The sequence below is a fragment of the Marmota marmota genome, unplaced genomic scaffold (assembly GCF_001458135.2).
Source record: "Marmota marmota marmota unplaced genomic scaffold, marMar, whole genome shotgun sequence".
NCBI lineage: Eukaryota > Metazoa > Chordata > Mammalia > Rodentia > Sciuridae > Marmota > Marmota marmota.
In genome coordinates, this window is record NW_026000101.1 from 18,484,307 (window position 1) to 18,496,718 (window position 12,412).

The 12,412-nt window shown below is 35.7% G+C and overlaps 1 protein-coding gene across 14 annotated transcripts in view; it reads left to right on the forward strand.

The window, feature by feature from the left end:
• Positions 1-12,412, forward strand: part of Ubap2 (ubiquitin associated protein 2) — a 110,251-nt gene that overhangs the window by 41,037 nt on the left and 56,802 nt on the right. For all 14 annotated transcript variants that reach the window (XM_048783491.1, XM_048783493.1, XM_048783501.1 and 11 more), the window contains 2 exons: positions 2,127-2,204; positions 5,646-5,756. In XM_048783491.1, the coding sequence (XP_048639448.1) occupies positions 2,127-2,204; positions 5,646-5,756 (189 nt within the window). The remainder of the gene's footprint in view (positions 1-2,126; positions 2,205-5,645; positions 5,757-12,412) is intronic.

The following is a 12,412-nucleotide window of genomic DNA, read 5'->3' on the forward strand; positions in this document are numbered from 1 at the left end:
AAAAAATAAAAAGAACTGGGAATGTAGCTCAGTGGCGAAGTATCCCTGGGTTCAATGCACACACAGAAACAAAAAAAAAATTTAAGCCAAATTGGGGGGGGGGTTCAACTGTGTGTGCTGGGTATTGAACTTGTAAATGCAGCATATATTCAATACTCTTTATCAGTGAGCTACGTCCCCAGCCCCTATACAACATTTTTGTTAATTAAAGTGACCTTTTTTTTTTTTTGAGTTGACTCAAATAATTTTGGGAACTGTTTTAAAAAAGTAGACTTTTTTTTTTTTTTTTTACTGTTGGTTGTTTATACATCTTTGTGTACTTTGTGTAGAGCATTTTTAAGTTAGAGTAACGTACATATTTTTTAGATTGAAGAGTCAGACAGTGGAGTGTATTGATTGGTACTGGCATTATGAGCAACCTCTTCAAGTATGCATTTAGCACCAGGGTCACTGATGATCTGTTTTCATTCAAAGAAGTTTGCCATTACACAAATTCAAATTATATCGTGAACATGCTGTCTTTCTAGAGTTTATCTTCACTTTTGGTTTTTCCTTTTACCTCATCCATTTATCTATCGTGCGGATGGTTTTTTGGCTGTAGGGCTGAAACTTCTCAGTTATGGGTCAGGGGAATTCTTATCTGATGTGCAGTAGGTATAATGGGAGTATATTTAAGGCCCTTACATATACTGGGAAGGATTGAGGTAAAATTGTTAGTAAATGTGACACTGAGTTTCTGTATGAATATCTTTCTGAGTATAATGTTGCAGCATTGTAGCAGATAAACTGAGGTCATAGCAGGCATAGATTGGCATGACAGAATTGACCATTGCATTGACCCGAGATGACCACAGCTCTTAGAGTTTGTATAATTATACACCCACATGGACTGAAAAGGTCTAGAGAGAAAAGTGTTCTATGGCGAAAAAATGCCATCAACCTTCCCCCACTTTAGTTGAGATTACTTGATTTTAATGCAGTATATATTGAAACCTAAGATGAAAAGCTGTTCATTAGTTCCTTGTGGTCTTTTCCCTCTAAAATCATTTACTAAACTGTTTAGCTTTTAAAATATTGTGTTAGGAGTTAATGCAAACTTTAGTTAGGAAGGACTACTTAAGGAGCCAGGCTTGGTGATGGGTTCTTGTTATCCCAGCTACTTAAGCTGGAGCAAGAAGGACTGCAAGTTGTAGGGCAGCCTCGGCAACTTAGTGAGACCCTGTTCCAGGGTAAAAAATAAAAAAAGAGCTTGGGATGTAGAGCAGCCCCGGGTTTAATCCCCCCCATACTGGGGAAAGGAAAGAAAGGTAATTTAAAAAGCAAACAATTTTGAAATTTAGATTTACTAGAAAGTTGTACTGAGATAGAATGAAGAATTTCTGTATACTCTTAATAATTTTGCTGTTGTAATAATAATGATACCTTTATCAAAACTAAGATACCAGTTGGGTACATTATTACTGTTGAGTCATCCGTGTTCTGTTGTCAGAAAGATCACAAGGGGAAATCTTAAAATTTAGTAATTTGGTTTATGAAAACAAAGATTTTGAATGAATAAAGTAACTGGAAGAGCATTTTCTGCAGAGGCAACTAATTTTAATGTTTTAGCTTTTAATTAAAAACTTATAAAATTATGATTTTAAAAAAGGGATGACTTTAAAAATATTTTCTGTTCAGCTAAAAAATATAACCTTTTGTCTTCAGAACTGATAAAGGTATCTTTTTAGAGTTGACAGCAGAGATTTCTTTGCTTTTTTGACCCCAGAATGGTTCCAAGCCTGTGTCTAGCAGTTTGTTTCCATTGTTTGTTCTTCTTTCTCTTGTGCTGGTTCCCCCACCTCCTCAAGTGAAAGAAAACCCAAATAAGTTGCATGACCAATAAAGATGAACAAGAGCTTTAAGTCCTTTCCAGAGGAATGTGTCCTTTTCACTATTTAATTTGATGGTTTTTATCTTATGGGAATGGGTTGTATATAGTTGAGATCTAAAATTCAGAATTTTTTTGTGTTAGTTTATATTTCTATTACTAGTGGTTAGTGCTTGAGAACTTTATCTTTTGACCCAAATTTAGCATTTAACTTACATTTTTCTTGCTCAAATCTTTACCAATTGTATGTGCTTTCCAGGCAACAGCTGAACAAATGCGTCTCGCTCAAATGATCTTTGATAAGAATGATTCAGATTTTGAAGCTAAAGTTAAACAGGTATGTTTCCGGCAGAGGATATGCTGATTTTTGTAATCTGTTTTTAATTGTACTTAAAGGATAATTTCACTAGAGGTTTTAGGTTTTTTTTTTCCTAGGCACAGGGGAACCAGGGGTACTTCACCACTACTGAGCTACATCTCCTACCTGTTTTTGTTTTTCATTTTGAGATAAAGGTCTCACTAAGTTGCCAAGGCTGACCTGGAATTTATGATCCTTCTGCTTTAGCTTCCCAAGTAGCTGGGATTATAGGCGTGTGCCACTGTGTCTTGCTTAAGTAGGCCATATCTGTGTAATTGGATTTTTTTCTTTTTACATCTTTGTTTTATTTATTTATTTTTATGTGGTGCTGAGGATCAAACCTAGGGCCTCACATGTGCTAGCAAATGCTCTACCAATGACCCACAACCCCAGCCCCTGTGTACTGGATTTTGCACTTGTGATTCAATAATTTTATTGGCAGCCTTGGAAAGAAATGTATTAATTTTCTTAACAATAGATCTTTTTGAGTTAATAAGTTGTGTTTACATGTAAACATTTGGGCTAGACATTTACATAACTGTGTAGAGAAAGTATATTTAACATTTGGTATGTTCTCAGGAAATTTTGTTTAATACTATGGAAGAGTTGAATTGCATTTTAAAATATGGATGTGATTTCAAACTTTAGTTGGAAAAATATAAGTTAGCCAGGTGTGGTGGTGCACACCGGTAATCCCAAAGATTTGGGACTCTGAGGCAGAAGGATCACAAGTTCAAAGCCAGCCTCAGCAACTTAGTGAGGTTCTAAGCAACTTAATGAGAACCTGTCTCAAAATAGAAACATAAAAAGGGCTGGGATTGTGGCTCAGTGGTAGAGACTTGCCTGGCATGTGTAAGGCCCTGGGTTCGATCCTTAGCACTACAAATAAATAAATAAATGAATGAATGTCTATTGACAACTAAAAAATTATTAAAAAAAAAAAAAAAAAGGCCTGGGATGTGATGTGACTCAGTGCTAAAGCACTCCTGGGTTCAATGCCTGGTAGCAAAAAAAAAAAAAAAAAGTGTAGGGCAATGTCTTTATTTATTTATTTTGTTTTTAGAGAGAGAATTTTTAATATTTATTTTTTAGTTTTCGGTGGACACAACATCTGTGTTCGTATATGGATCGAACCCGGGCCGCACGCACGCCAGGCGAGCATGCTACTGCTTGAGCCACATCCCCAGCCCCAATGTCTTTATTTCGAACTTCAATGGGAGGTCTTTTTTGGGGGGGGCAGTCGGTTGGGGTGTACTGGGAATTAAACTCAGGGATACTTGACTACTGAGCCACATCCCCAGCCCTATTTTGTATTTTATTTAGAGACAGGGTCTCACTGAGTTGCTAAGTGCCTCGCTTTTGCTGAACTCTTGATCCACCTGCCTCAGCCTCCCTAGCTACTTGGATTACAGGTGTGCCCCACTGCACCCAACTGTGGGAGATTTTTTAAAATAAATTAATCTTAATCTCAAGCCATCTTTTGTTTATTTTCTTACCCCTCAAGATTCTTGAAACCAAGCTGTACCTCCCATCTCAGTGTCAGGTATTCTTGAGCAGTCCTTAGTAGTTGTATTCTGATCATTGTTCTTTGGACCTCCTGTCCCATAGTGTACTACTTTACAATGTGGATTCTTTGTTTTTACTTGTACTTGTTGACAATAAGCTAGTAGTAATTTTTTTTTTAAGGCCACAGAAACAACTTATTAAAAAGTCAATTGGTTGTTGTGGTACATTCCTTTGTAGTCTCACTACCTCAAAATGCTGAGACTGGAGAATCTCTTGATCTTAGGGCAACATCAAACCATCCTCTCTGTCTCCAAACTCCTCCATCCGCCAATGATAGAACTCTTTCTCTGGAATGAGATCTAGTATGGGAGTACTTGATATGTACTTCTACATGTTTTATTGCCTTTTATCTGAATAGCATAACAGATAAACAAAACAGAATATTGGTCCATGAGTTCACAGAGTGAAATTCTAACTTCAGTTCTATGTATTACTCATCTAATCATTGGAGAAATTTTAATGCTTACTGTGCATTTTAACAATTGCATATGGCAGTGACTCTGACACAATTTTCCTGTGAACATGTAAGAATACACCATAATAAATCTCCACATCATGTACAATCACAAGTCTGGGATCATAATTAGAATAAGATGTACAAATATGTCAAAATATACTATCATGTATATCTCAAAAGAACAAATAAAATATATGTGGTAACAAACAATAACATGTGATAGACAATTTGTGATTGATAAACATTGATAAACATGAAATTAGTTGTAAGTATTCAAACATGGAGAAGCTATAGAGCATGTAGAACTTGACTAATAGGTAAAATAAGAGAAATGTGTAGGCCCAGGGGTGTATTTCAAAGAGCTGTGATTCTGAGATCAGGAGATGTGTGTTCTATAGAAGCTTTGCTATTAATTAGCTTTATGACCATAGACAAATCTCTGGAATTGGTAGGGTCAAGCTTTATGAACTTTAGCTAGTCTATATTAAAATAATTAAAGGTAATTAAAACATAATAGATAATTAAATCTCAGATTTGTTTACAGAAACTTGAAAAACTTGTGCTTAGTCTATGATTTTTTTTCCAGTAAAAAAAAATGCTAATTAGTTAGTTGATATTTCTTAGGTTATAAGTACACTGTTGAAATTACTAGAGAAATAATTTGCTAAGGAGTGTAGTTTGTGATAGTAATAGAACTCTACTTGTAAGATTTTAAGTTGTTAAAACTTAGTTTATATTTATTGTGTTTTAATTCAAGCATTGAGAGTCAGTGTATGAAATGTACCTGTGCAGAATGTTTGGACTGGCTTATCTATGAATGTTGGTTATGTACTTACATACAACCTTTTAATGTTTTTTTATTTTTTGTATTGGGGATTGAAATCAGGGGTACTCAGCCACTGAGCCATATTCCCAACCCTATTTTGTATTTTATTTAGAGACAGGGTCCCGCTAAATTGCTTAGTGCATCACTTTTGCTGAGATTGGCTTTGAACTCGTGATCCTCTCTCCTCAGCCTCCTGAACCACTGGGATTACAGCCACTGCTCCTGACTCTCTCAATGTTTTAGTAGTTCAGATTTTGGGGAATCCAGTTGTTCTGAAACTAAGTTTGAGTAGATAGATGATATACATTTTTGTGGGGCTAATTAAGAATCCTACTTCATCGGTTTGTAGGAGGGTTGATTTGTACTATGATTCTGTTAGTGAAAGGATATGGGCTAGCCACAAAAAATCTAGTAAACCTGTTTTCTGATTGTAAACTCATAGGCTGCAAGAGTCCATTTTATATGAATGGATTGCATAATTTCTATATTTGTAGTAGAAATATCAAGTCCCCCAGCCCCCCCCCCCCCCTTTTTTTTTTCTCCCCTAACCATTTTCTGATACTTTGAATAGCTTATGGAAGTGACTGGGAAAAATCCGGATGAATGCATAGTGGCCCTACATGATTGTAATGGAGACGTGAACAAGGCTATTAATATATTGCTGGAAGGTAATTCAGATACGGTAAGTATTATTGATTGATTTGTAATGCTGAGATTTGTATTATATTGTATCTTCATCTCATCTTGGATGGGGTAGGAGTTGAGGGAGATTATGAATGCCATGCTGTATTTGGGTACTCAACCACTGAGTCAAATCTCACCCTTTTTTACTTTTTTAATTTTTAAAATAAAAAAAAAATTTAGCTGCAGATGGACACAATATCTTTATTTTTATTTATTTAAATAATAATTTTAATAATAATAATTTTCTGTGGTGCTGAGGATCAAACTTGGTGTCTCACGCATTCGAGGCAATTGCTGTACCACTCAGCCATAACCCTAGCCTTTATAATTATTATTTTTTTATTTTGAGAGAAGATCTTACTAAGTTGCTTAGGTCCTTGCTAAGCTGCTGAGGCTGCTTTGAACTTGAGATTCTCCTACCTCAGCCTTCTGAGCTGCTGGGATGCGCTTGCTGGTCCTAGCCATATGTGGTGTCTTCAATGAAGTTCTAGAATGCAAAGATGTAAAACAGAAATTATTGATCTACTCCAGCTGTACACAGCTTCCAAAATTGTTTGGGTTGTGGACATTTTCACCACCTAAAAAAACTTCTCCTGATTCCCCAGTGCTCATATTTCATCTCCAATTTCGCCTCTAACTATTACTTGTATCTCTAGTTTCACAGAAAATCAGAATTTGTTCATATATCTCTTTGCTTATGTGGGAGTGTTATGTGGACATACTGACAATAGTTTTTATCACACACACTCGGACAGTAAGGAAAAAACACAAAAAGCCTTTGTGGTGTGCTGGTTATGGTGGTGCACACCTGTAATCCCAACCTTTTGGGAGGCTGAGACAGGAGGATCAGGAGTTCAAAGTCAGCTTTGGCAATGGCGAGGTGCAAAGCAACTTAGTGATACCCTATTTCTAAATAAAATATAAAATAGGTCTTGGGATGTGGCTTAGTGGTCGAGTGTCCCTGAATTCAATCCCCCCCCCCAAAAAAAAAAAAAAAACCTTTGTGATGATGAACCCAAGGGTGCTCTATTACTAAGCCATATCTCCAACCTAAGTTGCTCAGCCTGGCCTCAGACTTATGATTCTATCTCAGCTTCCTGTCTGAGCCTTCTGAGTTGCTGGCATTATATGCATGCACCATTGTGCCCAGTAAAGTAAAAAACAAAACAAAACAAAAACTAAAAGTTTGGCAAATGTGTAGACATACTAGTACTCATCTCTTTGGTTTTAGGAAGGATGCAAGTTAAGCCACACCCAGCTGTTGTTAGCCCTGATCTCTTGATTTCTGCGGGTAAATTGCATAGTATCTCATTTGTATTTTTAAATTGAGCAAACTGTTTAAGAGCAGATTAAAACAAATAATGTTTTACCTAAAAGCCTAAATGAGGATATAAAGATGATTGTGTAAAAACGTACCTTTCTTGAGGCTGGGGATGTTACCCCATGGCAGAGTGCTTGTCTAGCATTTGTGACGTCCTAAGTTTGATCCCTAGCACTGCCACATACACACAGAAAAAAATACCATTCTTGTCAGTGTTCAGGTTTAATCATGTTCTTTTTTTTAGGACAGGCCCTAATTGGGAGGTTGCATAAAAATGAACTACTATGAAAAACTGAAAACAGAAATGATGGTTTTTAGTTGATGTGTAACAAGCAGAATGGGATTTTTTTTAGTATAAAAATTAGCTAATTTGGGATACATATAACACAATTTGAGTGTAGAAGCATCAGGGGAGAAAATTCCAGGCTGGAGAGTACTGTTTACGTAATAAACCACTAAATACATGAATTTGTTGGAAAACATCATGTTTTAAATGATAAATTCAAATTTTGAATAGTTTTTGTTCACTGACCTGTAGGGGAATGTATTTTCTAGGTTTTGTGAAATATGGGGACTATGTTTACTTTATTGCTAATGGAAGCTACATAGTGACTTAGTTATTTTCAAAATGTACTGAAGAGCACTACTCTCCTTATATTAAAAAAAAAAAAAAAAAAAAAAAGGAAACACTGTGAATAAACAAATACTTCCAAATCATTAACTGGAGGGGCTCTTTTCCTTTTGTGGTAGAGAGGTAATTCCCAGATACTGTTTCTTTCTTTTGCTTTATTAGCTCCTGTAGATTTCATTCCATTTCTGTGTCAGGTGAATTTTTAGTTTTTATTTTTTTGTCAATATTGATATTAAAGATTGAATACAAGCCTTACACTTGCTAGGCAAGTGATTTACCACAGAGTTAACATCCCTAGCCTGACATTAAAATTTTTAAATGTCTAGTTCTGTCTTGTACGAAGGTTTTATGTATAGTATGTGTGCACATGCATGGTTCTAGATCAGATTCAGGGCCTTGTTGGTGCTAGGCAAATGCTTTGCCACTGAGCCAAGTCCCCATCCCTGTTGAATTGAGTTTTAACTTCCCCTTCTTATTTGGGATTGAACCCAAAGGATGTGGTTCTCAGCTATGTATGAGATAGTTCTTGGCTGTGTATCAGAAAGTAGTACTGACATGTGATTCTCCCCCAAACAAAACTTTCTTCAGCACTCTTGAACATAGACATGTTTTCTTTAAAGATCAGAAAATAGCAAATTAGGGCCTGGACATAGTCAGAAAAGAGTATTCTTGTTTGGAGTTGACTGGGCTGTGAGGAAAGCCCTTTCAAAATCCTGATTTGCTTAGGACAGTCTGTAAGGCATGTTTTCATTCCTCCTCCTTGCCTTGTTTCTCACCTGGTTGCTGTCTGCAGCTGCCACAGCTATCCAGCTGTAATGACTATTTTCCCTTGAGTGTGGTGCAGCTAATTGGAGGGGACAGTGATGTAAACACTGTAGGGTTGCTAGGACTAAGAGTGTTTCATAAGCCATGAAAGCAAACAAATCTTGTTTTATTGGTTAACCTTTTCCAAAACAAAATTTTTACTTTGAAAATGTGTTAAGTAAAAGACCATGATATTTTGAAATATAATTTTTCTCAAAGGCAAATATTGAATATGATCACAAGTAGTAAACTATCAGTCCCTTGAATTAATGTTCTTGACTGTTTCTAGTAAGATGTGCTGGTAGCTGTTGGCAAAGCTTAAGGGATTGGAAAATAATTTTGAACAATCTGATCTTGAAATCTTGTAGTTAGTAAAATGTATCCAGGAGGACATTTCATTCTCTTATAAGTTCTTCAGACACATTCTGTAAGTAGAAAAATACAGATGGCAGAAGTTCTTCTGGAAGTCTTTTATAAAATAATCTGGTTTATTGTGAAAGCCTGTAAACTATTTTTTTTTTCTGTTTTTCTTTTTCCTTGATAAGTTGTTCAGAGACTTGATAAGGTGCTGAGGCTGTCCTGGAACTGGTGCTCCTCCAGCCTCAGCCTCTTCAGTTACTGGGATTACAGGTGTGCCACCACCATGCTAGGCTTCTTCTTCTTCTTCTTATTTTAACATTTTTGTAGTTGTAGATGGAGAGAATGCCTTTATTTTATTTGTTTTATTTTTAATGGTGCTAAGGATTGAACCCAGTGCCTCACACACGCTAGGCAAGCACTATGCCACTGAGCTACGACTCTAGCCCTTATTTTTTAAAATTTTTATATTGAGGCACAGTCTTGTTAAGTTGCTGAGAGTCTCCCTAAGTTGCTGAGGCTCGCCTTGAATTTATAATCTGCTTCACCCTCACAAGTCTCTTGGATTATAGGCATATGCCAATGTTTTTAGCTGTGTGCATGCTTTGGAAGACAGATGTGGAAAATGTGATAATTTCTTTAGCATTTACAGTGGTATTAGACAAAATGCCTCCTTTAAGGTTCTATCTCTAATTCCCCCCACCAAAGGGGATTTTGTTTGTCTGTGTAGAGTTCATGAGTCAAGACTTACTTGAGGTAGGTATCTCCTTTGCTGAATAAAATGGAGTAAGATGTTTTCCTCTTTCTCAAATGAAAGCTATAAAGCTGGACTCTTTGTAATGATGGACTACTCTTTGGTCTCGCTTTGTAAAAACGTGCACCACACATACACATTATGCTAACTCTGTGTATATTTTTTCCAGAATCTCGAAAGTTTACTTTTTGTCTTGCTAACCTATGAGAACAGACTTTTTTCCTTGTACAGTTGTTTAGTTCAATTATATTAGCAAATATTGTAAACATAGTAAAAATAGTAAACTGCTTTTGTGGGCTAGGGTTATGATAGAGTGCTTGCCTAGCACCTGTGAGGCACTGGGTTTGATCCTCAGCACCATATTTAAATAAATAAATTAAAAAAAGATATTGTGTCCATCTACAACTAAAAATACTTTTAAAAAAATTTACATTTATATACAATTGAATTTTTTCCTTATAATAAATAGCTTTATTGTTTCCTCTAGTTGGAAAAGTAGTGTAGAAAGATGAAAAGATTAAGTCAAATAAAACATATACATACACAAATATGCACAGGATTCTTTTTGAACTAAAAATGTAATTCTGTTTCATGTGCTGTTTGCTGATAGCTTGCTTGTTTTTAATATTTATTTTTTAGTTTTAGGTGCACACACATATCTTTATTTCATTTATTGATGTGGTGCTGAAGGTTGAACCCAGTACCTCACGCATGCTAAGCGAGCACTCTATCACTGAGCCACAACCCAGCCCCAATAGCGTGCTTTACTTACATCAAGGACCTTTAACCGTGTGTATCTGTATAACTACGTACTGTTCCCTTTATGGATATACTGGATAGTCTCCTAAATTAGATGTTCTGGAACAATCCCCCCTTCTACCCGCATTCTATTGACCATCATCTATAGATGAACATCTGTATAATTATCAGTTTATTTTCTTTTGAATAAAGACCTAGAAGTACAATTACTGATTTAAAAACTATACAAGTTAAAATTTGGACATCATTGCCAGGTAGCATTAGGAATGCTAAAATAGTGGCATGCTTGCAAGAACTGTACAAGAATAGATGCTTGTTGCTGGGCGTGGTGGCACACACCTATAATCCAAGCAGCTCAGGAGGCTGAGACAGGACAATCACAACTTCAAAGCCAACCTCAGCAAAAGCAAGGTGCTAAGCAATTCAATGAGACTCTGTCTCTAAATAAAATACAAAGTAGGGCTGGGGATGTGGCTCAGTGGTCAAGTACTCCTGAGATCAATCTCTAGTACCAAAAAAAAGAAAAAAGAGAGTATATGATTGTTCCACCTTTGCTTTTAAGGTGCCACCATCTTCTTTTTTTTTGTATGGGGGATTGGACCAGGTATGCTTAATCACTGGCTGCACACCGAGCCCTTTTTTATTTTTAATTGTGAGAGATGGTCCCACTAAGTTGCTTATGGCCTTGCTAAGTTGTTGAAGCTGGCTTTGAACTTGGAATCCTCATGCCGCAACCTCCCAAACTCCTAGTATTTTACAGGCATGTGCTACTATGCCTGGCTTAAATGCCTGTACCTTTAATCTTTATTAAAGCTTAGAGGTAGAAAATTACTTGTTTAAATTGTTTGTTTATTTTTTACATCCAATTATATTTCATAATATTAAATGATATATTAAATCCAGTGATTAAATATAAACAGAAGTATGTAAAAGACCAAAATTTTTATTTAAAAAAAAAAGTATTTTGAAGTAGGCTTTTAGTATTTTGGAAATAACTCGGCCTATCAGATGACTTTTCGTTTTCTAGTTCTAATATAATATTAGTAAGTTGTTTCCCCCCCTTAAGATTTAAAAAAAATTTTTTTTTAGCTGTAGTTGGACACAATACCTTTATTTTATTTATTTATTTTTATGTGGTGTTAAGGAATGAACCCAGCACCTTGCACGTGCTAGGTGAGTGCTCTACTGATGAGCCACAAACCCAGCTCTCTTAAGATTTTTAAAAGATTGAAATAATTATTACTCTTATTTTGGGTTTGAATTACTTCAAATTCTTTGTGAAATAAACTAGATTATGAAAACGCAAGTAGAAACTAATGGGCCAACATTGGGATTTTCTTTCAACACTGCTTGATACTCTTTTGTTCATGAATGTCATATCTCATTCTTAGCAATTTGTTTATGTATATGTGTGTGTATTATCATTAGGGGAGTGTAAATGTATTGAAAGAAGTGGTTATATAAGTTGTTTGATTCCTCATTAGAACAATTCCTTGAGGTTGAATTTTGGATGCTATGTAAAAAAAAGAAATCCACACCAAAACCAACCCAAATTTTAATGTAGTATTAATTTTTTTAGATGATTTCTTTGGATAATTGCAATGATTCTTGGAATTTCTAAGTAACTTTTTAGTCTTTGAATTAATCTATGTATTAGTATGGTTAAGGCATACTCCTCAGGTAAGTAAGAGCTTGGGGAAATAACATTTATTGTATTTCTATGCTAGCTGAGGAAAGGACTCTGAGGTGGGAAAACATAGTATGTTGTCATATCAGTTAATATCTGTAGGGGCTGGGGATGTGGCTCAAGCGGTAGTGCACTCGCCTGGCATGCTTGCGGCCCGGGTTCGATCCTCAGCACCACATACAAAGCTGTTGTGTCCACCGAAAACTAAAAAATAAATATTAAAAAAATTCTCTCTCTCTCTCAAAAAAAATAATAATACCTATAAATATTTGTTCACTGTATAGCAACAGAGTTTAGCAAGACATTTATTGTCTTTCTTATCAGGAAGGTAGAACCATATG